This window comes from Rana temporaria, chromosome 2 (genome assembly GCF_905171775.1).
Source record: "Rana temporaria chromosome 2, aRanTem1.1, whole genome shotgun sequence".
NCBI classification, from domain to species: domain Eukaryota; kingdom Metazoa; phylum Chordata; class Amphibia; order Anura; family Ranidae; genus Rana; species Rana temporaria.
This window is the reverse complement of record NC_053490.1, coordinates 202,064,366-202,092,199: the sequence shown is the minus strand read 5'-3', so window position 1 is coordinate 202,092,199 and position 27,834 is coordinate 202,064,366. Positions and strand designations below refer to the sequence as shown.

General features: G+C 41.1%; 1 protein-coding gene across 2 annotated transcripts in view; it reads right to left on the bottom strand.

Moving 5' to 3' along the window:
- Positions 1-27,834, bottom strand: part of TMCO3 (transmembrane and coiled-coil domains 3) — a 90,022-nt gene that overhangs the window by 54,033 nt on the left and 8,155 nt on the right. For both annotated transcript variants that reach the window (XR_005746947.1, XM_040336258.1), the window contains exons 2-5: positions 21,556-22,073; positions 18,347-18,526; positions 4,556-4,741; positions 1,027-1,155 (exon numbers count right to left, since the gene is read on the bottom strand). Coding sequence is in view for 1 of the 2 variants with exons in the window: in XM_040336258.1 (XP_040192192.1) it covers positions 1,027-1,155; positions 4,556-4,741; positions 18,347-18,526; positions 21,556-21,993 (933 nt within the window). In the remaining variant the exon portion in view is untranslated. The remainder of the gene's footprint in view (positions 1-1,026; positions 1,156-4,555; positions 4,742-18,346; positions 18,527-21,555; positions 22,074-27,834) is intronic.

Genomic DNA, 27,834 nt, shown 5'->3' with positions numbered 1-27,834 from the left:
TATTTAATAATTTAAGCTTTGTGTCAATCTGTCTTGGGCTGGTCTTTTTTTCTGTTCTCAAGGTGCAGCCCACCAAAAGGACATAAAACATTTAAATCTAACTTTTGCATTTGTGACTTTTTAGGAAACTAACCTCCTTACCGTCGCAATTTTTTTTTTGCTTTAAAAAGACTATGGGGTAGATTCAGGTAGAATGGCGCTTCTTTGTGCGGGCGTAACGTATCCTATTTACGTTACGCCTCCGCAACTTTTACAGGCAAGTGCCGTATTCTTAAAAGAAAGTTGCGGCGGCGTAGCGTAAATAGCCCGGCGTAAGCCCGCCTAATTCAAATTCTGAAGAGGTGGGCAAGATTTATGTTAATCAGGCTTGACCTGACGTGATTTAAATTTTTCACGAACGGCGCATGCGCCGTCCGTGGAATTTCCCAGTGTGCATTGCTCCAAAGTACGCCGCAAGGACGTCATTGGATTCGACGTGAACGTAAATGACGTCCAGCCCCATTCACGGACGACTTACGCAAACAACGCAACATTTTCAAAATTTGACGCGGGAACGACGGCCATACTTAACATAGGATACGCCTCATTTAGCAGGGGTAACTATACGCCGGGAAAAACCTAAGGTAAACGGCGTAAATGTACTGCGTCCGCCGGGCGTACATTCATGAATTCGCGTATCTAGCTGATTTACATATTCTAGGCGTAAATCAGCGTACACGCCCCTAGAGGCCAGCATAAATATGCAGTTAAGATCCGACGGCGTAAGAGACTTACGTCGGTCGGATCTTAGTCAAATCTAGGCGTATCTGATTCTATGAATCAGGCGCATAGATACGACCGGCCGGACTCAGAGATACAACGGCGTATCAGGAGATATGCCGTCGTATCTTCTATCTGAATCTACCCCTATATGCCTGCATATTGGATTTTCAAGATCATATTCTTGACATACAATATTCCATGAAAACAAAAACAAAGCTCACACATAAGAAAAGAAAACAGTTACACTGAGTAAGAAAATATTACCTTTATACTGTTTAATCCAGATGGTCCTAAAAGAACTCCACACATGATATAACCAAACATAGTTGGCAGTCCTATCATTGTACACAACCATCCACAAGGAAGAGATAGCATTACTATAGTAACAATATCCTAAAAAAAAACAATACATTTATGTATTAGAGGGAATTACTGTAATATACGTGTTACAAGAAAACTTTTAGAAAAAACATTACAGCAGTAATAAAAGATCATTCGTTTACTATACAGTATTTAAAATGTACCTGCCTTTAGAGCTAGCATCCTTGGTGGCTAGAACACAGGCAGCTACTGCTGCCCAGTGTCCTTGGTTGCTAGGTCGCAGGTGGCATCTGCCATCACAATGTCCTTGGTTTCTAGGATGCATGTGGCTCTGGTCTCCTAGTGTCCTAATGTGACTGCTAGGACACGTAAACATCAATAGCGTGTAAGCAGTGGCACCGATTATACATTCCTTATATTTAGATGTCGGTTTACATACATACAGCATAAAAACACAGTCCATGCACTAGACCTTGGATGCAGATTTTTCTATTTTTATTTTAGTAGCTGAATGCAACTCCAGATTACAAAGCTGTGGGCAGCTGTGTGCATGAGCCTATAGAATTGAATACAGCCATGTTCATATTCGTAAACAAATTACGTATTATGGATATGAATGCAGTATATTTTGCATCTGTGTGCAGGATCCCTAAATGTGTAGGTAGTCAAAAGATTTTTAAAATTTTATGTAGAGTAGGGGATGGTTAAAACCCCTGTGTATGCCGTCTGTATTCTGTTTTTGGTGTCCCATTGTCCAAAGTAAGCGCAGTTACCCTTTAAGACAGTTGTCACCAAAAATGGTGCCCTCATGGAAACATTTTCCAAAACCACATGTTTCGGTTAAAACTAAAATTGTGTTTTCCGATCACTTTCTGTATCTGTGATAATGGTCACCGAGACAAAACAAAGGGTGGGGGGGGGGGGGTCAACTTCCCGAGCTGGTATAAAGAAATCAATACAAACTTGACAAGGGGTCTAAATATTTGGTCTATACATACACTATAAAAGGTCAGCTACTCCACAAGGTGATATTAAAATTCTGGATGGGAACTAGTCGGATGGACTACCTCTTCTTATGCCTCTTGGGTACTCACAAGTCAAGATTTCCCAAGGTTTTCCAAGTGTTTTTGCCCCCCTTCTAGAAACCATGGCAAATGGTACATTCTCCTGCAGCTGGCTTCACCAGTTATATGTAAAAACATCACAGTAGCATCTCACCATCCTTTTTCTCTGAAATGTGTCCTACACTGGGTGACGCTTGGAACTTTGCAGGAAAAACATACAACTAGATCCGTAGAGAAAATGCACTTCTTTAGTTTTGAACGCAGTTGTCAACAATGGAAACATATCAGAATAGAACCAAGTTTGTATACGTTTGAAGCTCTGGGGTCGTTATATTAAAATGGTATTATTCATACCAGCACATTACATCATTGTCTTACAGGTCAAACAGAGTAAGAAGGAGGGATCAAATCCAACACCACACATCCCAGTAAATATAATCAAAATTGAAAGGACTTGAGGTCACAAGCCTGGGGACTTTAGAGGCGTTATATATGGGGATATAGAATCACTAATACAACATATAAAATGTAGACATTTTTATTACAGAAGATAAAAGATAAGAATACAAAGTTGGCTCATGTTTTTTATCACAAAATCAGTTTTTTTATAGCATACTGAACAGACTACCACTCTCTCAACATGCTTCGCTTGACAGAGCTTCCTCAGGAGATTTTGATGTGGCGTCTATTATGCTATAAACAACAAAAAATTGAATGACTACTCATGTTGAAAATATGGTATGCATAAATATGGGGATTATGCAAGTACATAAAAATATATAGAGAAATATCAAATATAGGGCATAGAAAACATTTGTATCAATAATGGCTACATAGACAGAAACAATGAACCTTACCAGGGCCACTTAGTATACAAATGTCACTTGTAATTTGAATGAAGAAATACAAGTATATCATGTGTGCACAGAAACACCTCGCCTCCATATATAGAATTTCTCTTTTTTGTGGTCTTTTTTCCTAAAGTAAACTTTATTCTCCTTTTCCACAAACCCTGGGTAGTGTCAATGCAAGGAGGCGAGGTGTTTCTGTGCACACATGATATACTTGTATTTCTTCATTCAAATTGTATATTGTATTGACATTTGTATACTAAGCGGCCCTGGTAAGGTTCATTGTTTCTGTCTATGTAGCCATTATTGATACAAACGTTTTCTATGCCCCATTATTTGACATTTCTCTATATATTTTAATGTATTTGCATAATCCTCGTATTTATGCCAACCTGTATGTTTTGAATGCATACCATATGTTCAGCATGAGTATTCATTTAATCTTTTGTTGTTTATAGCATAATAGACACCACACCAGGAAGCTGTCAAGCGAAACATGTTGAGAGAGTGGTACAGTCTGTTCAGTATGCGTCAATGAAACAACTGATTTTGTGATAAGAATACAAAGTTGTCTCATGTTTATCTTTTATCTTCTGTAATAAAAATGTTTACATTTTATATGTTGCATTAGTGATTCTATATCCCCAAATATAACGCCTCTAAAGTCCAGAGGCTTGTGACCTCCAGTCCCTTCAACATTGTCTTACAAGGTTTAAAAAAAAAACGACCACTTTAAAGGCCCCTTTCACACTGGGGCGGGAGGTGTGGTGGCGGAGGTGCCTTTGGAATTGCAGCAGTATTCGGCCGCTAACGGTGCGGTTTTACCCCCAGTTGGTGGCCGAAAAAGGGTTAATCCCACCCGCAATGCACCTCTGCAGTGGCGAATTGCCGGCGGTATAGCCGCAGTTTCCCATTGCTTTCAATGGGAAGGAGCAGTAAACACACCGCTCATTCACCTCTCCAAAGATGCAGCTCGGAGGACTTTTGGAGCGGTCCTGCTAGCGCACAGCTCCAGTGCGAAAGCCCTCGGGCTTTCACACTGGAGAAACAGCAGCCACAGTTTCAGGTCGGTTTGCAGGCACTATTTTAGCGCAATAGCGCCTACATCCGTCCCAGTGTGAAAGGGATCTAACATGACTTTAAATTCAAGATCTTACTTTTAAGCATGACTCAGCCTATAGATCTCTGATGCAATCCTAATTTCCCTCAGCATAGTTCTAGAGCTTGCACTGTTCCGAGTCTTGCAGTTATAACAGAAACCTTATTCACTTATAAAACTTCAGGTAATGAAGAAGTTTGGCACAACAAAGAAACTAGTAATTTTCTTCTATTGGATGTGGAGGCCAAATATGCATTTTTTTTTTTTTTAACAAAGCATAATTTTTTATCAGCATTTTATATAGGGGTGTAAGTTAGTAAATAAAACAGATCTTCCATTTTCACAGCAGGTCTAATGTAATCCAGTTATAAAGCTAAATAATTGTAACCAATCTATTATGAAAGAACAAACTGAACAGCACATCAGATAAGCTTATTCCTAAATAAACAAAAAATTACCTTGATAAAGTGATGGTCAGCACGGGGCATAGTGGAATCTCTTGGCTTGGTCAATATGTACTGGTTATTTTGAGAGTCAATAAGCATACTGAGTCCCAAGTCATCATCTACTTGGCGTTGAGATGTATTCCTTTTCATTTCATCTTCTTCCACTCGCAAGACTGCTTCCACATTTACACCACGTATCTGTCACAGTTCAAAAAAAGGGAATAATTTTCTGTGCCAACATTGAAAAACAGGATTTTTGTACTCAACATTAAATCATTCACTTGGATTTCATTGACAGATACAGGAAGTCTTAAAAGATTAGTTTACCTTAACAAAAAAAAAAAAAAAAAAAGGGTAAAAAACACCAGACACCCTCCCACCTCCCCCTGGTCCCCGCATTACTTACCCTGGGGGTTGCTGATGTGTGAGCATCTGGTCCAGCGAATGGAAATCTCAGTTTTTTTCCCTCTTCTTCGTGCAGGTCCCCTAGGATGGACCAAACCGATTCGCTGCAAGGGTGCTGACCAATGAAGGTCAATATGGTCTATCCTGGTAGCATTGCACAGAGAAGAGGGAGAAGAGCAGGGATTTAACATTCCCAGACCTGTACAGCAGCATTTTTTCTTTAAAAGGTGAAACCTTCAGTTACACTGCCTACAGTAGGATTATACACTGGCAAACCAAAAAAAAAACGTTGGACTAGCCAAGAATAACCTACCCACTACCAGCATACATCAGTTTTGTAGAAAATCAGTACTGAGGGAATGAGCATAAAACAGGGGGGAACCTGTGTTTCTCATTGGACACCAAGAAAATAATTTTATGGCAAGTATGAAAATCCAGTTATCTTTCTCATATTTTAGTCTTAAATCCTCAGGATGTCCAAAAGCAGTCCAACTGAGGGGCAAGCAACCTGTAACAGGCCCAAGAAAAACAAAAAACTGGGGATTGCCAGCAGCTGAAAGAGCCATCTGAAGGACCTTATGCCCAAAGCTGACCTCAGATGAGGCAAAAAAAAAAAGAAAAAATGCCTGGTAACTTGGAGAATGTGTGAACAGTAGACCAGGCAGCAGCCTTGCAAATCTAATAAACAGCTGCTTTGTGCCAAAAAGCCCAAGAAGCACTCACAGATCTAGCAGAGCAAGCCTTGATGGGGAAAAAAGGTGAACTCGGTTTTTGATAACAGAAGCTTGAGTGATGGTCTGCCTGAGCCACATAGAGATGGCACAACGAAAAGCCTTGCCATGTCCCTCTGGCATAACAAAAAGAAAGTTATCTTCATGAAATAAGCAATGGTTGAAATATAGACCCTCACAGCTGGAACCACATCCAGACAATTGAGATACATTTTCTTTTTGTGAAATAAAACCAAATCAGAGGAAAGAAAAAACTATTTACTGATTAAATTAAACTGCAGAAGCAACCTTAGAAAGTCCTGGGGTGAGATGTACAACATGGGAAATAAGCCTTCCATAACAGGCCTAAATAGATTTCCTAATGTTTTGTATCGTAGGAATCGCAGCCCTAGACATGCCCATTTCTCTCAAAACCTGGGCTTTAACAGGGGGGCCCTGCTGGCTGAGAAGGTCCGCTTGTCAGTTGTCTACCCCTAAAAATGTACATGACAGGCTGGAACATGAATTTCTGCCTGGGACATGTTCTCCTTGCTGTACAGACAGCCAAATCACCCAGAATTTGAACAGGAGGAGAGACACCCCTTCCCTGCTTTTTGAGAGACAGTGGGCTCAAAAGGAAGAAGACCAAAAAGAGCAAGACTTCACTGCTGAAAGAAAAACATGAAAACACCACACTGGAATTTGCCAATAGCATACTGACAAGTCACAATGGGGGTTGAAAATTGCACTTGGAAATGCAGTCGCTGTAAATCTGAGGGGTAGATCTGAAATGAGGGGAAGCTCTGCTGATTTTATCTAATCGTGTGCAAGCTAAAATGCTGTTTTTTATTTTCCTTGCACATCCCCCGCGGATCTACAGTGCACTTTGCAGTGCAACGTGGATTTGCCTTTAGTAAATAACCCTCAATGTGTCTGGGAGAATTTCCATTGAACAGATGAGAAAACTGCAGTTTTGACAAATCAAAAAAGAATCAATTAATAGTTATTGCATGTGATACTAGGGTCACATGATCTATCTGCGCAAATTATCACATGTGATAATTTAAGAGCCAAATCGCTCAATATATCACAGCGTCTCCCCTAAGTGATGTAGTCCCAAGGGAGGGGCAAGCACACTGACTAACCCCCAGCCAGAACGGCTCAGATGATGGGGGCAAGCTTACTGAGGATGAACAGGAAGTGAGAAATTCAGACAAAGAAAAAAAACATTTAGAAGGAAAATCGAAAGAAAAAAGGTAAGTGAACCAACAATGCACTAGCTTAAAAAAAAAAACATATTTAGAAAAGGCACCTTGTACAGTGGGAGGGTCCTTATCGTGTCTAGATTTAGCCAAGTTGCAACAATGTGGCAGTAAGGAAATGTATAATCTCTAGAATAAGGCCTCATTCACACTTAGGGCCGTTCGGATCCGTCTGTCACGGACCTGAACGGCCGCTCCATTCATCGCTATGGAGCGTCGGATGTCAGCGGAGACATGTCCGCTGACATCCGACCCGCTAAAAACAGACGTATGGGGGCCACGTCCCCATCTGTCCATGCGGATCGGATCGGGTAAGATCTGATGAAAACGGACATGCTGTCCGTTTTCATCAGATCGCTCCATAGGACACAGCGGTGCCCAACAAGCCCCTCCCCGCTCAGTGAGCAGAGAGGAGCTTGTCATATGTCGGCTCAGCGGAGATCTGCAGACTGATCTCCCGCTGAGCCGACAGGAGCAGGCGGACTCCGTAGCGACGGAGTCCGCCAAGTGTGAATGAGGCCTAAGAGACGAGTCCTCAGGTACCCTCAAAAAACAGACAGCTGGTAGCAGGTGAGGGTCAGATGTCAGGAGGTGACTGTAGGCAGGTAGAAGGAATGATCAGTGATGTTCCATATGGCTCTTTGCTAGTAGGAGCAAGGAGATTCTTCTGCAATTCCCTATAGCCACAAGGATAAAATGCATGTGTCAGTCCCGAAGAGCTAACCACCTTTGCAGCAAAACTGGTAGGAATGGGGAATATAGACATCCAGTGACCCAAGTGAATGAAGTAGCTCATGTTGCTTGGCCCAACTGGCCTACTCAAAAAGTGAATCTTCAGAAGCAAGGCAAGCGCCACCTGGAAAGCAATCCACAGTTTTGTAAACTCCCATATGCTGAACCCAGTGTCTCTACTTTAAGCTATCCCCAGCAGGTCACCTTCAGCCTATTCTTCCCGTATATTGTTGGGGTGGGGGGGGGGGGTACTGATGCAGTACTCCAAGAGCCTGACTGAGCATGAATGACCCAGAAAGCTGCAATAGCAGGGGACAAGGCCCCTGCAGTAAAAGTAGAGTCTCAGTCTTAAAGTGGTTCTAAAGACTCAAGTTTTTTTTACCTTAATGCAATCTATGTATTAAGGTAAATAAAACATCTGGAGCCCCCCATACTTACCTAAGCCCCATCTGGATCCAGCGATGTGCCAGAGAACAGCGAGTCTCTCTCTCCTCATTGTAGTAAAGAAATTTTTGTCACATTGTTGTGTAGCTGCTCACTATTTGTTTATTTAGATTAGCGCAATTTGTTCTTCCTTTTTTACATTCTCTCTCCTCATTCTCTCTCATTGGCTCGCATAGCAGCGGGAGGCATTGGCTCCTACTGCTGTCAATCACAGCCAAGGAGCCAATGAGGAGACAGTGGGCCCGAGCCATGCTCTGTGTGTGAATAGACATACAGATTGTGACTCAGGGGCAAGCCTGCTCAAGTACCACCCTAGCAAGAGTCCATAGATGAGAAAAAAAAAAAAACATATTTACTGACAAAACACCGGTTGAACATTGACAAACAGATACCCTCTGCATCACCAAGTTTAATCAAGTACTAAATGGCAGTTGCTAAAGTTAAATCTTATTGCATTATGCAGTTCACTCATTAGTGAATTGTTTTACACTGTTCACATTCCTGTCAGTTATTGGGTATACTCGCGTATCATGAATATAGATATATAGGCGATACTTATGGCCATTATCTGTATGTATAGATTAGGGGGAAAAAAAAAAAAAGAAGAAGAGGAAGTCGGACTATATAGGCCAAACATAGGGAGTACAAATCATATATATTTGGAATCTATTGCTCTGAACATACATCATGCATTCAAAGATGTTGTCCAGGCCAAATCAACAGTTTGGTAGATTCTGAGGAAAGAACGCACTGGTGAGATCAGCAACATAAAAAGGCCTGGAAGTCCACGGAAGACAGCAGTGGTAGTTGATCGCAGAATCCGCTCTATGGTAAAGAAAAACCCACTCACAACATCCAGACAAGTCAAGGACACTCTCCAGGAGGTGGACGTATCATCGTCAAAGTCTACAATCAAGAGAAGACTTCACGAGAGCAAATATACTAGAGGGTTCACCACAAGGTGCAAACCATTGATAAGCCTGAAGAATAGAAAAGCCAGATTAGACTTTGCCAAAAAACATAAAAAAAAAAAAGCCAGACTAGTTCTGGAAAAGCATTCTTTGGACGGATGAAACCAAGATTAATCTGTACCAGAATGATGGGAAGAAAAAAGTGTGGAGAAGGCTTGGAATAGCTCATGATCCATAGTATACAACGTCATCTGTAAAACATGGTGGAGGCAGTGTGATGACATGGGCATGCATGGCTTCCTGTGGCACTGGGTCATTGGTGTTTATTGATGATGTTACAGAAGACAGAAGCAGCCTGGATGAATTCTGCAGTGTTTAGAGATATATTGTCAGCCCAGATTCAGTCAAATGCAGAAAAGTTGATTAGACGGCACTTCACAGTACAAAGGGACAATGATCCAAACACACAGTAAAAGCAAACCAGGAGCTTTTAAAGGAAAAGAAGTGGAATATTCTGCAATGGCCGAGTAAATCACCTGATCTTAACCCAATTGAGCATGCATTTCACTTGCTGAAGGCAAAACTAAAAAGGCAGAAAGACCTACAAACAACAACTGAAGATGCAGTTAGAGCCTGGCAAAAGCATCAGAGAGGAGGAAACCCAGTCTTTGGAAATGTCCATGGGTTCCAGACTTCAGGCAGTCATTGCCAGTAAAGAATTCTTAACAAAATTTTTAAAATTAACATTGTATTTATGATTAGATTAAAATTTGTCCAATTACATTTGAGCCCCTGAAAATGGGGAGGAGTGTGTATAAAAATGGATGTAGTTCCTGAAATTTGTACTTAATATTTATGTTCAACCCCTTGAATTAAAGTTGAAAGTATGCACTTCAAATTAATTTGGATTGTTTCATTTTAATTTTATTCGGGTGGCATATGGAGCCAAAGGTATGAAAATTGGACCCGTGTCCAAATATATATGGACCCAACTTTATATGATTTGTACTCTGCATGTTTGGCCTATATAGTCAGACTTCCTCTTTTTCTTTATCATATATCATGCTTGTCTAGCCATCATTAGTGGTACAGTGTAGCAAAAATTAAAAGAGGTCTATGGAGGAAAGGAAGCAGTGCAAAAAGGGAACCCCAACAGTACACCAGGTGAGCTTCTGTAACCTAATTAGCAAAACAATGCATGCTGCTTATTCTATATTTTTAGTTCAGCACAGTACAATTCAAAATTGAAAATCCACTGAAGACTTTTTGCTTCTGGTAGGAATCTTGCTTATTGGCTTTTAATTCCTGGCATTGTGCTTACACATACTGGCAGACAAAATGAGGAGTTAAACTGACTATGCAGTTTGCACACAACACCTTTAAAATAAACATATACCGGAATACTCAAATGTCAAGATAAAACTACGATGACATTCTTGACTGGGGTGGGTAAATAAAGATAATAGAAGGGTTGAAATATTTACCTTTCCTGGAAAAAATGTTGCTCCAGGCAACCTTTAGCGCTGCCTAGGCATGTGGTCATGTCATCCCTGGTGAAAACAAGATGAACTGGCCAGATGGAGCAAGGGGGTGTTAGAATGTTCAGCAGAATCTAGCTGCTACCCATATAATCCACCATCAACAGAGCTTACAGGTGCCTGATCCACAGACGCCCATCTGAGAGTATTATCCATGAAGATGATCCGCACAACAGATATTGCTGTAAAATGTTGCTTTTATTCAGGAATCAATACGCAAGTACAGTCAGTTGACGCGTTTTAGCCTACGCGGCTTTAATCATGAAACTTTGAAATATATAGTGGCTAAAACAATAAAGGCTCCACCTACTAATCGGATCAATTGATGGAAGTAATGGCAAAAAACACTAAAACAGCTGATGCAACTGAAAAGGGGCCGATGTGAACGATACTATACTTCACAGACAGACATCATAGAAGAACAATATACAAAAAAACATATACAGTGCTTAGCATTAATGAGTACACCCCTTTTAAAAAGTAAGATTTTAATCAATGTCTCAATGAACAGAAGAACAATTTCCAACATTTTGACAAAACTGAGTTCTATAGAACATTTGTGTAGCTCCAATACATTAAAGTAAGGTTAATAACGTATATTACAAAATCTTCAGCTTTTCTCAAAATTAGTTGATGCAAGAATGAGTACACCCCACAACAAAAACTACTACATCTGGTATTTTGTATGAACTCCATGATTTGTAAGGACAGAACCAAATCTTCTGGGCATGGAATAAACAAGTTGGCAACATATTGCAACCTCTATTCATTTCCATTCTTCAAGAAGGACCTCTTTTAGAGCCTAGATGCCTGGAGAATGATTCTCAACTTGTCTCTTCAGAATGCCCACACTCCAAAGACATGCTGGTAGGGGTTTTGTCTCCAATCTAAAATGGCTCTAGTATGTGTATATGAGTTAGGGACCCTAAATTGTAAGATCCCTGAGGGCAGGAAATTATGTGAATGTAAAATAAAATTGACAGTGCTATACGGCCTATAATAAATAAAATAACCCCCAGCCTATTGCAAGAGCACAGTCTCATGGGCTATTGATTGCCCAGCTCTTCTGTCAGGCAGCAGAGAGATCGCCCACATCTCCTAGAAAACTTAGAAGGCAGTTTAAAGTTTTTTTTTTCCTTCTTCTTTCAATGGCTTTTTAAAGCCATTTGTATTTGGGTGGTGTCAGACTGAGTAAAAAAGGTTTTCCGCTAAATAGAAATAGGTTGCTTTAGAAGTATGCTGAATTACTTTCTATATTATAAACCATGTTGAATATGTAATAGATATTGGTTGCTTCGGAAACGCTGGATGAACTTAAAACTATTTATACAGAATTGAACTGATAAAGAACTGTATACAGGGGATCTTTTGAACTTCTTGAAAAATTGAATTTTCTTGGATTATATGGAGCAATGACTTGGAAATAGCAATGTGCTATGTGTAAGATTTTATAATTATATATACCGGTAATTATAAAATCTTACACATAGCACATTGCTAATTATATATACCGGTAATTATAAAATCTTACACATAGCACATTGCTATTTCCAAGTCATTGCTCCATATAATCCAAGAAAATTTAATTTTTCAAGAAGTTCAAAATTTACCCTGTATACAGGGCCAGATCCACAACGAGCGGGCGCAACGCAACTTTTCCGATTTAAGTTACACCGCCGCAAATTGCCCAAGTTAGTGCCCGATCCACAAAGCACTTACCTGGAAATTTGCGGCGGTGTATCCTAAATCAGTCCGGCGCAAGGCGGGCCAATTCAAATGGGGCGAGTCCCATTTAAATTAGGCGCGCTCCCGCGCCGGACGTACTGCGCATGCTCCCGACGCTATTTTCCCGACGTGCTTTGCGTGAAGTTACGTTGCGCCGAGGTTTTGTGAATCGCGACGGGTAAAAAAGAGTTGCGGCGGGAAAAATAAAAAAAATTTAAAAAAAATTTGACAGCGACGCGGGAAAGACGGGTATACTTTTACATGGTGTACTAACTTTACACTTTGTAAAAGCAGCCCTATCTTTGCGACGGCAAACTAACACTTACGGCGACTTCACAAAGGGAAAAACCTTCATGGATCTCCGTAAGTGCTAATTTGCATACCCGACGCTGGTTTACGACGAGAAATGGCCCCAGCGGCGGCCGCGGTACTGCATCCTAAGATCCGACAGTGTAAAACAATTACACATGTCGGATCTTAGGGATATCTATGCGCAACTGATTCTATGAATCAGCCGCATAGATAGAAACAGGGATACGACGGCGTATCAGCAGATACGCCGTCGTAACCCTTTTGTGGATCTGGCCCACAGTTCTTTATCAGTTAAATTCTGTATAAATTGTTTTTTTTATAAAAAAAAAAATATATAATAATAATAATAATAATATTATTATTATTATATATATACATACACACACACACATATATTGTGTGTGTGTAATATATATATATATATATATATATATATATATATTACACACACACACACAGTGTGTGTGTGTGTGTGTGTGTGTGTGTGTGTGTGTGTGTGTGTGTGTGTGTGTGTGTGTGTGTATGTATATGTATATATATATTGTGTATGTATGTATGTATGTATGTACACACATACATATATACACATACATATACATACACACACACACATACATACACTCTTAAAAAAAAAAGTCACCCGTTTTCAATAAGGCATTCTATGTCCTACGCGCAGTAATAGCATATCATCCAATTAAAATCTATTTAGTAAGGATCCAATTTCAACAAAGTGATTTTGATTGGTTGCTCAAGTTATTGCGGTGAAAAAAAAAAAGTTTTTATTGAACATGGACACATGATTGATATTCCTCTTTCAGACCTCTAATCTTTTTGATTCATGTATCCCTTTTTTTACAATCTCATAGGGTGCAATTAAGCTGCAGCAGTGGAGCCGACTAACCGCACACAGAGGCAAGCCCCACCCTCGCCGGATGTGCAGGAAGTGGAAAATGCCACCACATCAGGTCAGTGTCATACAGCACAGCTTCAGGTAATACATGTAGGCCTGCATAATTGTAATACATGTTTTTTTTACAAATTTCAGGAGGTGTTAAAGGTAGATATTTAATTTATTTGTTCCTGTTGCTGGCATTACTATAACACCTTGTGATCATCTGTTAAAATGAATTGACAATTTATGGTCTGTGGCATGTGGTGCAACGGAAACTTTCTGCTTGAAACAAAACGTTTTGAGTTTAGAAGTGACATGTACTCTCTGCTGGAACTATAGTGGATTATATTTATTTATTACATCTGAGAGAAATACTGTGCCATGTTGTCAGTGCAACTACAAGCAACCAATCCAGCAATTCCTTTCTTCCAAAAGTGCATTATATTGGCATCAGTTTTTTTTTTTATTGAATTTTCAATATTACTTAAGTACAATGAGGAACAATCACTTGCATATTAATACTTTGCATCTCTTTTTGTCTATAGCATTTTACCTTTACTTTACCTTTAGTGAGATTTATATAAATTTAAATTTTGAACTTGAAAAAGATTGGCACAGTTTCTAGAAAACATATTGTTCAAGTAGTATGAAGATGATTACAGACTTATAATGACATGGACCTTGGGAAGTATAAAAAAAAGATGACGGCCTTTGAAGCAAAGCACAGAATACAATACACTTGAATGTAATGTTGAATTATGAAAACCAGGCTTTCTGGCTGGAACTACAAGATGTCAGTGACAAATCACTTGTGGAACAAGAAGTACACAAGAATGGCTTCCAAGAGGAACTACATCCTGCTGCACAAAGATTCAGCAATGAATGCCAACATCCCAGCATTAATTCACTTAAAAAAACAACTCACGTGGGAAAAAGACTGAACATGTTCAGCTGGTACTGACAAGATGTATACATAACATCCCATTAAGCAATACCTATTCTGCTTATGGCTTATAAAGAAATGTTTTCCTGTTTCTTGAGGTTTGTAACTTTGTAAAGCTGCTTGTAATGGTTAGTTGGTAAACAGACCACGTAGGCCACAAACACATGGACGACAATGGCCATATGCCATGAAAATCACACATTTCATCACCAAGGAGCCACAGCGTTTGCATAAAATCGGCCATAGAAATTAATGGCTGTAGATGGCTATACGCCGGTACTTGAATAAACATATGCCTGGGTATAAACATATGTCTGTATGCATGAACGCGTTTATACGTTCTTTGGAGGAGGAGCGGATGAATGGCAGGATCTTTCCTACCCGCTCACAGAAAGTGTTGCATTGTGGGACAATAATCGTACGAGTTCTGTGATCAGAGAAGGGGGAAGAAGCAGCGCAAGTCCTTCACAATCACAGGTGCTGCTAACCCTTGCAGCACCAGAAGTTTGCCACTCTGGGCAGTATATAGCGGCATGGATTTTTACATGAAGCAGCAGCCTACAGGACATGTGATACACATTATTACAGGTAAACTAATGAAAAAATATTAAACTTCAGCTTTACCATAAAATGAGTAAGATGACTGTGTTAGTCTAGGTTGAATATTATTTCCCAAGTAACCATGAAGATCAAAAAAGGAAAAACTATTTTAGGACATGGGAAAATATATCAAATCAATGGTAAGTGAGTGAACCTGGCCAAAAGTGGCTGAAAAAAACAAAAAACAAAAACAAAACAACCGTTTCAGAAGGAACTGGCTGAATTTCGATCCATGTATGGCCATTCCCATTCATGAGAGCCAATAGTCTGCGGCACTGATCGGAGTACTGCGAGAACAAAAGAATAGAGGGTGTTTAGCGATGGCCCATTGGTATTTTGAGCAGACGTCAAACGGTCAATATAATATATAAAATGACTTTCCTAATGTTTATTACAAAGTTTAAAAAGAAGATTGGATCTTATGTTGAAGAAACAATTTCTTATACAAAGATACATGTGTGGAGAACAGAAAGACTACTGTCATATGTTACGTTGTGTGTTTCACTGCAATTACCGTTTCTTCAGGGCTTTTTACTCGTAGATGACATGTATTCAACATGCAAGAACTCTAATGTAGAATTAGAGAAAATATATTTTACATACGAGTAAAAAAAGTCCTGAAGAAGTGGCAATTACCACAAAACACGGCGAGTTGACATACGACAATAGTCTGTTTTCCATACATGTATCTTTGTATAAAGAATTGGCTCTCGTGTTGAAGAAATACTTTTCTTTTTAAACTTTGCAAATAAACATTAGATTTTTTTTTTTATATATTATATTGACTGTTCTTTGATACCTGATCAAAATACTGGTGGGCCATCAATAAACACCCTCTATTCTTTTGTGATCTCAATTCTCTATTTGGGTTAATGACCCCTCCGGGTATATGGTGGTTTAGCCAGTTTCAATATAACCTCCTTTGTTGCTTTTTCAACACCACATATCTATTCACTGATCAGTTCATCTAACTTCACTCTAAAACCCATTTCCATCGATGCCACTAAAAATATCATCGGGACTTTGCGAAATATCACCGCACCCAATGATATCATTCCCACTAAACTGCTGAAAGAATGTGCCGATATTTTGGCACCAGCTATCATGCAGCTTATAAACCAGTCATTCAAGGAAGGCATGGTGCCACCCTTGCTGAAACAAGGTATAATCAAACCAATTCTTAAAAAAAAAACACCCTCGACCCCAAAGACCCTAACCACCATCGCCCCATAACAGGCCTGTATGACTTCTCCAAGGTAATGGAGAAAGTAGTTGTACAACAGCTAAAACATCATTTGGACACCCATAAATTACTTGACCCATTCCAGTCTGGTTTCCATCCGGGTCACGGGACAGAAACAGCACTGCTCAAAATATGCCACGACGCTCTAGAGGCCGCAGACGAAGGAGAATCTTGTCTTCTAGTACTGCTGGACTTAAGCGCAGCTTTTGATATGGTAGACCACCAATTATTGCTGACGCGGCTAGCTGAAGTAGCCAAAGTCGCGGAATGTGATTTATCTTGGTTCTCCTCCTTCTTGGAAAACCGATCACAAATAGTGAAACTTGGTCCTTTCACTTCTGAAAAACGCACGGTTTCATGTGGAGTTCCTCAGGGATCCCCTCTGTCGCCTGTTCTGTTCAATATCCATCTCTGCCCTCTTTTTGAAATCATCAGTAACCAGAAGTTACTTTACCACTCCTATGCAGATGACACACAACTATATTTTCGCATCTGCAATAAAAAGGATCATTATCTCGGACTAGAGAAATGCCTTTCTTCGAAATAAAATTGGATGACCAAGTTGTCTTCAACTCAATGGCTCAAAAACAGAACTTCTCCTGTTTCAGGCCAATCGAAAGATTCATCCCGCGACAACATGGACGCCCCCGCCCATTCTGGGTCAAACCATCACCCCTATCACCAAAGTCAAAAGTCTCGGAGTCATCTTCGACACCAACATGACAATGGATGCACAAATAGTGTCAGTAGTCAGCGGATCTCACCATCTGCTGTGCCTACTACGCAGACTCACTCCCTTTATCCCAAAAAAAGACATAGCAGTCGTGGTGGGAACAAACATCAACTCCAGACTTGACTATGCAAATGCCCTCTATCTTGGACTCTCAAAGTACCAAATCACTTGTCTGCAAGTCGTTCAAAATACGGCCTCCCGACTTGTGACTGGGAAAAAAACATGGGATTCAATCTCACCTTCTCTGAGATTCCTTCATTGGTTGCCAGTAAAAGACAGAATCACTTTTAAGGCACTCTGTCTAACGCATAAGTGTATTCAAGGTAATGTCCCCAATATCTATGCGAAAAACTAAAAGCTCACAACACCAATCGCATTCTGCGATCCACCAACCAAAATCTACTCCAGATACAAGTGCAAAAGGAGAATGAAGATTTGCGGTCCAAGGACCCAGACTATGGAACGCTCTACCAACCAACATCCGGTTGGAGGTAAACCACCTGGCCTTCAGGAGAAAGATCAAGACCTATCTCTTCTGAGGGCCCAGGGAATGGATACCAAGCACCCAGAGGCGATTCAGTTCGCATGTGTTGCGCTATATAAGTTTCTCACTCACTCACAGTGGGGAGGTGGGGGCGTCTCCCTATTGTCAGAATACAAAGACACAGTGGAGAGGATTCCCACATCCACACCGAATGTGTGGATGGGCAATTCAGGTAAGTTTTTTAATGTTCAGGCTGGCCGACTCCAGGACAAAAATAAATAAATTAAATAAACTGAACTGTGTATGGGCAACTTGATAGTCAAACAGCTGATGGTACTTCAAGGCCATTTGATTGAATACCAATCCCATTGTTATTTTAAAAACAAAACCCAAGATACTTGAACAGGACCAGCTTTTGGGAAGGGCAGCAAAGTGAATATAGAATTGGGCAGTGCTTCAGATCAGAGAAAATTAAAACTGCTTGCCAGAATGTGGAGAGCTACCTGGAGCCTGACAAGTGACTGTATGTTGAACCACTAATGGAAGCTCTAAAGCAGCTATGACTTGTTATGGGTGTATACCCTGAGCATGCAAGGGTGCATTGTGGGTGTCCCCTTCATACACAGCATGACATACACCTCACTTTGAACAGTGAGCTCTATGTTATATAGTTCATCAGAGTACAGTAATATCAACAGACTTTGTTCATACCACTAGTGCTTCCAAATTCCACCAAGTCCAATATACTAATACAGTTTTGTTAGTTCACATAGTCCAGATCTAAACGATGCACACGACCAGCGTCTCATTCCTTATTTGTTTAATTTAATCAAAACTTTGCGCCAACATTGTACAGCAAAAATACTTACAGCCTTATTGTCGTCAAAAGCATGGTCTTCAATCTCTTCCTCGAGCCTATCAGCAGCTTTTCTTACATCTTCAAGAATCTCATCAAGCATAGAAAGACTTTTATTTCGGTGTTGCATGTTCTTAAGGGCTTCCACCTGATGTTTTTCAGCTGCAAGAAGCTCCACATATTCTTGCTCTTCCTAGAGAAGCAATGTAAGTAATCAGGCACACAGCACAAATACGGACAACAAGAAATAGCCACTGAAATATAAGACATTTATAAGAAAGATGCCACATACAGTAGGTGTGTGTGTGTCTATATACAACACAACAAACTGTAAAAATTTGGCAAAACTAAAATCAATTTGTGATCCGCTATCTGTGGGACACTGCAACTGTCATAAAACAGATCCTTTATTCAAATTAAAGTGGTTGTAAAGTCAGAAGGTTTTTTATCTTAATGCATTCTATGCGTTGAGATAAAAACCTTCGGTGGGAGGCTACAGGTATGTTTTCTATAAATGTAATTTCATTTAAATGTTTTTAGACTGTTTATATATTTTGATTATAAATTACGCATATAAACATTTTTTACAAATAAACCCTATATGATTTTGGATTTCCATAACACCACAGGTTAGCTAGAGGCAATAGCAAACAAAGATATAAAAACGATGTATTATTAAAAAAATTATTAACAAAACATTAACAGCGCTAGAAAGAGCCTATAAAAGGCTTATGAGACCAATACTCATGTACTGCAATGGTACATTGAGAAAAAAGATTTCTGAGACTATATATATATCGCATAATAAATATATTATGTAACATGTGTTCCCACTCTTTGTGAGTCCATTAATAATAGTCCGTGTAATTTCTCAGATGTACAGTTCTTTGTTAGGAGTGATCTTCACAGTATAGCTATTTGTCTGCTCAAATGCTGGTAGTGACTCTCTGTGATTTCCCCCTAAGGTTTTGTACTCACCAGAATGTAGTACTTTAAAGGCATTGGATATATCCACTTGTACGCATCGGTTCTCCTCCTCTGGTGTGTGGTGATGATCCGTATGCTCTTCAATCTGTGTAGCTTAGCAGTCATGCAGGGAGGCAAGAGAGACTTTGCATAGTGTAAATCCTTTTATTTAAACAGTAAAAACCCCTGCTACCCGCTCATGCTTACACACAATTAAGATAAAAAGCGCTTGTCATGAAGGCTGCTGCCTCTGCTCACTCAGGAATATGGCTCCAAATTGCTCAGGCTCAAATTTCCCTTCGTAAGTCCCGGGTAGAAGCTAGGCTGCCTTGCAAGCTGTATCGTCGTGTAGTCACGCCCTGACGCGTTTCGTGATAGGTCCACGTCTTCAGAGGGCGTGGCTACACGTCTTAGTCTATTGAATTTATAGTGGGGACTCTGCTTTGAGTACCTCCCCTCTGCGGACCCTATTGGACAGCATTTGACAGGGCTGTAGGGAACCTCCCCATCACGGAGAGCGAACCCAGAGCAATGATGCACAGCTGATGACGTGGACCTATCACGAAACGCGTCAGGGCGTGACTACACGACGATACAGCTTGCAAGGCAGCCTAGCTTCTACCCGGGACTTACGAAGGGAAATTTGAGCCTGAGCAATTTGGAGCCATATTCCTGAGTGAGCAGAGGCAGCAGCCTTCATGACAAGCGCTTTTTATCTTAATTTTGTGTAAGCATGAGCGGGTAGCAGGGGTTTTTACTGTTTAAATAAAAGGATTTACACTATGCAAAGTCTCTCTTGCCTCCCTGCATGACTGCTAAGCTACACAGATTGAAGAGCATACGGATCATCACCACACACCAGAGGAGGAGAACCGATGCGTACAAGTGGATATATCCAATGCCTTTAAAGTACTACATTCTGGTGAGTACAAAACCTTAGGGGGAAATCACAGAGAGTCACTACCAGCATTTGAGCAGACAAATAGCTATACTGTGAAGATCACTCCTAACAAAGAACTGTACATCTGAGAAATTACACGGACTATTATTAATGGACTCACAAAGAGTGGGAACACATGTTACATAATATATTTATTATGCGATATATATATAGTCTCAGAAATCTTTTTTCTCAATGTACCATTGCAGTACATGAGTATTGGTCTCATAAGCCTTTTATAGGCTCTTTCTAGCGCTGTTAATGTTTTGTTAATAATTTTTTTAATAATACATCGTTTTTATGTCACTATTTTATTATAATAGCTGCTTTTCCACTGCATAAAACAATTATACATTTAACTTTCTTTCCATCGAGCGCTGGGATCAGAATAATCCGCAGGTTTTTTCTGATACATTTTTTTTAGCAAACAAAGATAACTTTGCAGTTATCTTTCAGATTTAAGTCTATCTTCAGCATTACAAACCCCCTCCACCACCATCATACACCTTCCCATACCCCCTGAAGAATCCAAGAGTTATACCTTGTATATAAATCGTTTCCTGCAGTTTACTAGCCAGGACAGTGAAGTCGCATCAGTTTCTTCTGCCTCTGGCAGCATTGGGGTGGGGTCAATCATTCTTTCAGGATTGAGTGTTGCTTACAGTTCATGTGAGCACCATTCAGTCCTGGAGTACTATGAACCCAACCTGCATGATAACACACCCCTGGGGGAAAAGGAAGGAGGGGGTGGAAAGGCTGGGCTCATGAAGAAATGGGCAGAACAATACGAGCGTCATTGGATGCTGGCTCTGGATGGAGGAGGAAATGGGGAGAACTTTGGAACCTGTAAAGGGTAAGTAGGGAATGGCCAAAAAATAAATAAAACTGGGTGGTAAATCTAAACAGGTGAAAATAGTTACTGGAATTCTAATGTAAAACCTTCTACTGACTCCTCGGATAAGGAATGATACTTGCCTTGTGGCTTCCCTTCCTGGTTCCCTACTGCGCATGCACAAGTCGCGCTGCGCGATCTGAATTGTCCCTGCTGTCTTCTGGGACATGTGTGTCTCCCAGAAGACAGTGGGGGGAAGGAGAAGGCGCCAAAGTGGGAGCAATTACCTGAATTAGACTGGTATCTGACCCCCCCCCCCCCCCCCCCCCGAAAGGTGCCAAATGTGACACCGGAGGGGAGAGAGGATTCTGAAAAGCGGAAGTTCCATTTTTGGGTGGAACTCCACTTTAATGTACTGGTCAAGCGTCAAACCTTTGGCTATAAGTGCATTTAGTGTTCAAGTGTCCGGTCAGTCATTACAAACCTTTATAGCAGCTTCTCTTAAAGCTTCCAGCCTCTGTCTGCTGCTTTCTTTCATGTTCACTACATCTTTGTAATCTCCTTGCAAAGCCCTGCGTAGCCCATTAACTGCTTGAAACACAGAGTTCTCACTCTCGTTTAGCTCCTTTTGGAAGATTTCGAATGTGTGCACTTGAAAGAGTTTCTCTTCAGGAGACAATCCGGAATCTTTTTCCACAGCTTTGATAGCATTTTTTAGTTTATTAAGCACCACATGCTTCTGATGAAGTAGCCCAGACAATTTTCGGCAGTTATTGAGTAGCCACTCCTTTTTCTGGCTGGCTGTTGCTCCTTTGCCTCGATGTAGCTTGATGGCATGTTTAGCTACCCCTTCATGCTCCGCTGCATGCATCAGGTGGCAACACAGGTGCAGAGGTAAAACCCACACAATGTAAATCTTCATGGCTTCTTTCTGCTACTGGCAATGATGACATTGAAAATCAGACTCTCCAGATGGCCTTATTTTGCACATGGCTTAATTTTCTAGGAAAGACGATTGGAGAAATGTTATTTACTTTTATTTTAATTAAAAAAAAAATAATAATAAAAATAAAATTATATATTTTTAACATGTGATCTCATAATTCAACATTCTTTCTGTCATGGTTGCTAAAAATTTTGGCTTTCATTCTGGGTCATATTTTTAGCATCTTCCATACGGATTTGCCCATACAACCCCAAGAATGGTTACCGTATATACTCGAGTATAAGCCGACCCGAATATAAGCCGAGGCATCCAATTCTACCACAAAAAAAAAATGAGAAAACGTATTGCCTCGAGTATAAGCCTAGGGTGTCCATCTGCATGCCTCACTGTGCCCATGCCTCACTGTGCCCATGACTAGACTGAACATGGGAGTGTATGGAAGGGGTGTCCGGCTTTGAAAAATCGGTGCTCCCAGGCCTTAGTTCCCCCAGACAACAAACTTTGCACACTAATAGAGGAAGAGTGGGGCTACATGTGTGCCAAGTTTGGGGTCCAGGGGACCTACGGCCGGGTGGTACCGGGTCACCAATGTCCGGGAGATCAGGCACAAAAAGGTGACTCGAGTATAAGCTGAGGGGGGCATTTTCAGCACAAAATGTGCTGAAAAACTTGGCTTATACTTGAGTATATACGGTACTTAAATTATTAATTAAGAGATATACCAAAATCCACAGCTCCACTCAACACTCGCCTCTCCTGTACATGGAGGATTTGGGTGCCGACCACTGTAGTTTATCCACACACCCCATCAGAAATATGAAAAAAAAAAAAAAAAAATTATCAGCGCACTCCATTCTCGTCTCCTCTTGCTGTATTTATTAGTCGTTAACAAAGTGATTGCATACAACAATGTCTCCACCTGGGAACCCGCCATCCTTGTGGGCAAGCCAGGAGTGGTAAAATGCATTGGTCCCCAACTGGAAACATTGCTGTATGCAGTCACTTTGTTGACAACTAATAAATACAGCAAGCGGAGCTAAGACCCGGTTCACACTGGGGCGACTCATCAGGCGACGCAGCCGCCTGACAAGTCGCGTCCCATTCTAGTGAATAGAACCGTTCTAAAAAGGTTCTTGTACTACTTCGGGGGCGACTCGGGGCGACCTGCATTGACTTCTATACAGAAGTCATTTTGCAAGTCGCCTTAGATGTGCCGCCCCTGTGTGAACCGGCTTGAAGGTTGAACCGATTTAGTTACAACTAATTGTTGGCACCTGTGCAAATGATCATAAGAGAGAGAAATTCAAGCATAGGTTTAAAAAAATTATTTTAATCTTTAAACCTTTATTATTATAATTCTGTAGAATTCAAGTGGTATTCACTTCTGGACCAGCGACGTACTTCAAGTGTAAAAGGTACAATTTTTTAGAGCCAGCGGTTGGCTAACTAGCGTCACCCATAAGCTTACAATGGCCCATTTATTGTCGGCGCTACCCCTCTCTCCTGTAGCCAGTGGTGCCTGACACATGGGAGTCAATTACGTGAACGGACCAGAGAGCCTTAAAGTGGAATTTCACCCAAAAAGAAATGTTCTACTTTAAGTCCTCCCCTCTACTATATTTGGCATATCATTTTATGGAGAAGGAGCAGGTACATAGTTTTGACAGGTACCCACTCCCACTTGTACCATCCTAGTGAAAGTTCTCCTCCCTCCAATTAGTCTTTTCGGACACGTTACAGGTCCCAGAAGACTGCAGGACCATTCACAAAGCACAGTGCAGTGGGCAGCCAGCTGTGAAGCCGAAAGCAGCATAGCCAGCTGCCCACAGTTAGGATGCCAGTGTCAGTACACCAAAGGCTAGTGAAGAACTCTGCCGGGTGAGGACGGCCCTGGACAGGCAAGTGTCCTTTTATTAAAAAGTCAGCAGCTACAGAATTTGCAGCTGCCGACTTTAATTGTTTCTCCAGAATGAAGAACCACTTTAAAATTAGGTGAATATATGCATCTTTTTTCCACAGATTAGTTACTATACAGTGCCTTGAAAAATAATTCATACCCCCTTGAAATTTTCCACATTTTGTCATGCTATACCCATGTGTTTTATGTGCCAACACATAGTGGCACATAATTGAGAAGTGGAAGGAAAATGATAAAATGGTTTAACGTTCTTTACAAATAAATATGTAAAAAGTGTGGTGTGCATTTGTATTCAGCCCCCTTTACTCCGATACCCCCCAACTAAAATCTAGTGGGGCCAATTGCCTTCAGAAGTCACCATCTAAAAGCAAAATGCTAGCCCCTTAGGTCCCACAGTGAGTATACCAAGCATGCTTTACTGCATATACAGACTGATTTTACTGTTGTAGGTTTAGCAACACTTTAAGAAGTGATGGGGAACAGTTTTCAAACAAGTGAAATTCGACTTTAAAGTTTGTTATGTAAACCTGGTTTACTATGTAGACTAAATATATTCAAATTCCTACATAAGCTCAGTTGGGACTGGTTCTTTTGCATAAAACAAATTGCTGGAAAAAAAGTGTGCTTTTTTTGTGCATTTCAGGTCCAAAATCAGCCTATAATTCGGGCTGAAATCGGACCTGAAACGGTGAACCAGTGCGCACCGAACCCCTGCTGTGCGACGGATGCGGCAATAGTGTGAACCGATCCTTAATGGAGCACAGGGGAGACAATTAATTTCATTTTAGTAATAGGGTTTAGTTAATATACATAGAATCAATGCAATAGTAGAACATGATTTGTTCTGTGCGCTTATTTTTACTGATGCCATTGTTGCTGATGTCATATGGTAAGTATAAAAGACTTACGCACCGCAATTCCCAGCTTCTGATGACATTATTTTTGATGACGAAACGTGTCAAGCTAGGGACGCACGGTGCATTGTGTAGGGCTTTAGGTTGAACGCACATTTATACACCCGAGCCTTTTTATGGTTTATCTGATGTTACGGATGCCTGTACAGGAGGGGTTTGCATAAATGCCTGTTGGAAACTGTGCCTGTTTGAAGACTTTTAAATAAAGTGTCAAAACTGTTTTACACTATGAGGAGCCGTTTCCTTTGGATTGCCATGAGGTCTACCGCTTGGATGTATGGAATGCAGTAAGTAGAATGTGATTGGAGCCGGTTCATGGATTCTTTGGTCACTGAGACCGCTTAAGCTCATATGACCTCTCTTGTCGTAGGACATTGAGAGTCAACGACATTCATTAAAGCGGGAGTTCACCCATTTAAAAAAAAAAAAAAAATCTCCCCTTAGCTTCCTGCTCGTTCGGTCTAGGGGAATCGGCTATTTATATTAAAATATGAGCAGTACTTACCCGTTTTCGAGCTGCATCTTCTTCCGTCGCTTCCGGGTATGGGTCTTCGGGAGCGGGCGTTCCTTCTTGATTGACATTCTTCCGAGAGGCTTCCGACGGTCGCATCCATCGCGTCACTCGTAGCCGAAAGAAGCCGAACGTCGGTGCGCAGGCGCAGTATAGAGCCGCACCGACGTTCGGCTTCTTTCGGCTACGAGTGACGCGATGGATGCGACCGTCGGAAGCCTCTCGGAAGAATGTCAATCAAGAAGGAACGCCCATTCCCGAAGCCCATACCCGGAAGCGACGGAGAGGATGCGTCTCGTAAACGGGTAAGTACTGCACATATTTTAAAATAAATAGCCGATTCCCCTAGTAATAACGAGCAGGAATCTAAGGGGGAAAAGTGCCCTCTAAGGGTGAACCCCCGCTTTAATTAAGGAACTTCACATACCCTTCCACGAGTTGTTTGTTTTGGGAACACATTCAACTATAAATCACTAATTTGTGGGATTCAAACGGCAAGAACGTACTTTTTTTGGCAAAAGGATTTTTTTTTAATTACTGTCAATGGACTTATGAAACACTGAACACACGTTGTTTTTCTGTATATTCTGATTGCTTGTTTATGGGAGTTTGATCCCACTTATTACATGCAAATGTTGTACTTACCTGCTCTGTGCAGTGGTTTTGTACAGAGCAGCTCCAATCCTCTCCTATTCGGGTACTCCTGGCACCTCTTCCTTGAGCAGTGCCCCCAGAAAAAGCCACTTGCCCTGCAGGGCACCGCTGCATGCTCGCTCCTGAGCTGCTCCTCTGTGTGTCCTTAACCACTTAAGCCCCGGACCAAAATGCAGGTAAAGGACCAGGCCCCTTCTTGCGATTCGGCCCTGCGTCGCTTTAACTGACAATTGCGCGGTCGTGCGACATGGCTCCCAAATAAAATTGGCGTCCTTTTTTTCCCCACAAATAGAGCTTTCTTTTGGTGGTATTTGATCACCTCTGCGGTTTTATTTTTTGCGCTATAAACAAAAATAGAGCGACAATTTTTAAAAAAAAAAAACAATATTTTTTACTTTTTGCTATAATAAATATCCCCCAAAAATATATAAAAAATTGTTTTTTTCCTCAGTTTAGGCCGATACGTATTCTTCTACCAACCGATAAATCGCAATAAGCGTTTATCGGTTGGTTTGCGCAAAATTTATAGCATTTACAAAACAGAGGATAGTTTTATTGCATTTTTATTGATTATATATTTTTTTACTACTAATGGCGGCGATCAGCGATTTTTTTCGTGACTGCGACATTATGCCGGACACTTCGGACAATTTTGACACATTTTTGGGACCATTGTAATTTTCACAGCAAAAAATGCATTTAAAATGCATTGTTTATTGTGGAAATTAAAATTGTAGTTTAGGAGTTAACCACAGGGGGCGCTGAAGGAGTTATGTTTCACCTAGTGTGTGTTTACAACTGTAGGGGGGGTGTGGCTGTAGGAGTGATGTCATCGATTGTGTCTCCCTATATGTGCAGCCGCCACAGTGAAGCACGGGGAAGCCGTGTTTACATGCGGCTCTCCCCGTTCTTCAGCTCCGGGGACCGATTGCGCAACCCCAGCGGCGATTGGGTCCGCGGGTCCCGGAGCTTCGGACCGGGTCGCAGGAGAGCGCCCGCGACCCACGGCTGGGTAGATGTACAGGACGTACATCTGCCCAGCCGTGCCATTCTGCTGACGTATATATGCAGGAGGCGGTCGTTAAGTGGTTAAGACGCATAGATCCATGGTTCAGCCCCATCCTAACGCCCTCTCTTCACTGGCTGTGATAGAGAGCAGTGGGAGTCAATGCATTAAAGTGACTGTAAACTCAGTTACACCTCTTGTAGTACCTACAGGCAAGCCTTTAATAAGGTAGGTACTGTGAATATCTCTTATGCCGTGTACACACGATCGGTTTGTCCGATAAAAACATTCCAATGGACTTTTTTTCATCGGACAAACCGATCGTGTGTGGGCGCGATCGATCTTTTTTCCCCATCGGTGTAAAAAAATAGAACTCGTTTTAAATTTTTCCAATGGATAAAAAAACGATAGTAAAATACGATCGTCTGTGTGGAACTTCATCGGAGAAAAATCTAAGCATGCTCAGAATCAAGTCGACGCATGCTTGGAAGCATTGAACTTCATTTTTTTGGCTCCTCGTAGTGTTTTACGTCACCACGTTTTGGCAAGGTCGGAATTTAGTCTGATAGTGTGTATGCAAGACTGATGAAAGTCAGCTTCATCGGATTTCCGACGAAAAAAATCCATCGGATTCTATTCCATCAGAAATCCGATCGTGTGTACACAGCATTAAACTTGTTTAGGAGATATTCAGAGAGCATTCAACCGATGACATCATTGGCACATGCACTCTGAAGGTCTGGCTTACAGTGTCGATATTCCATCAGATTAGGTGACCTGACAGATTAGGTAACAGAAGAGATGTTCCATCAGC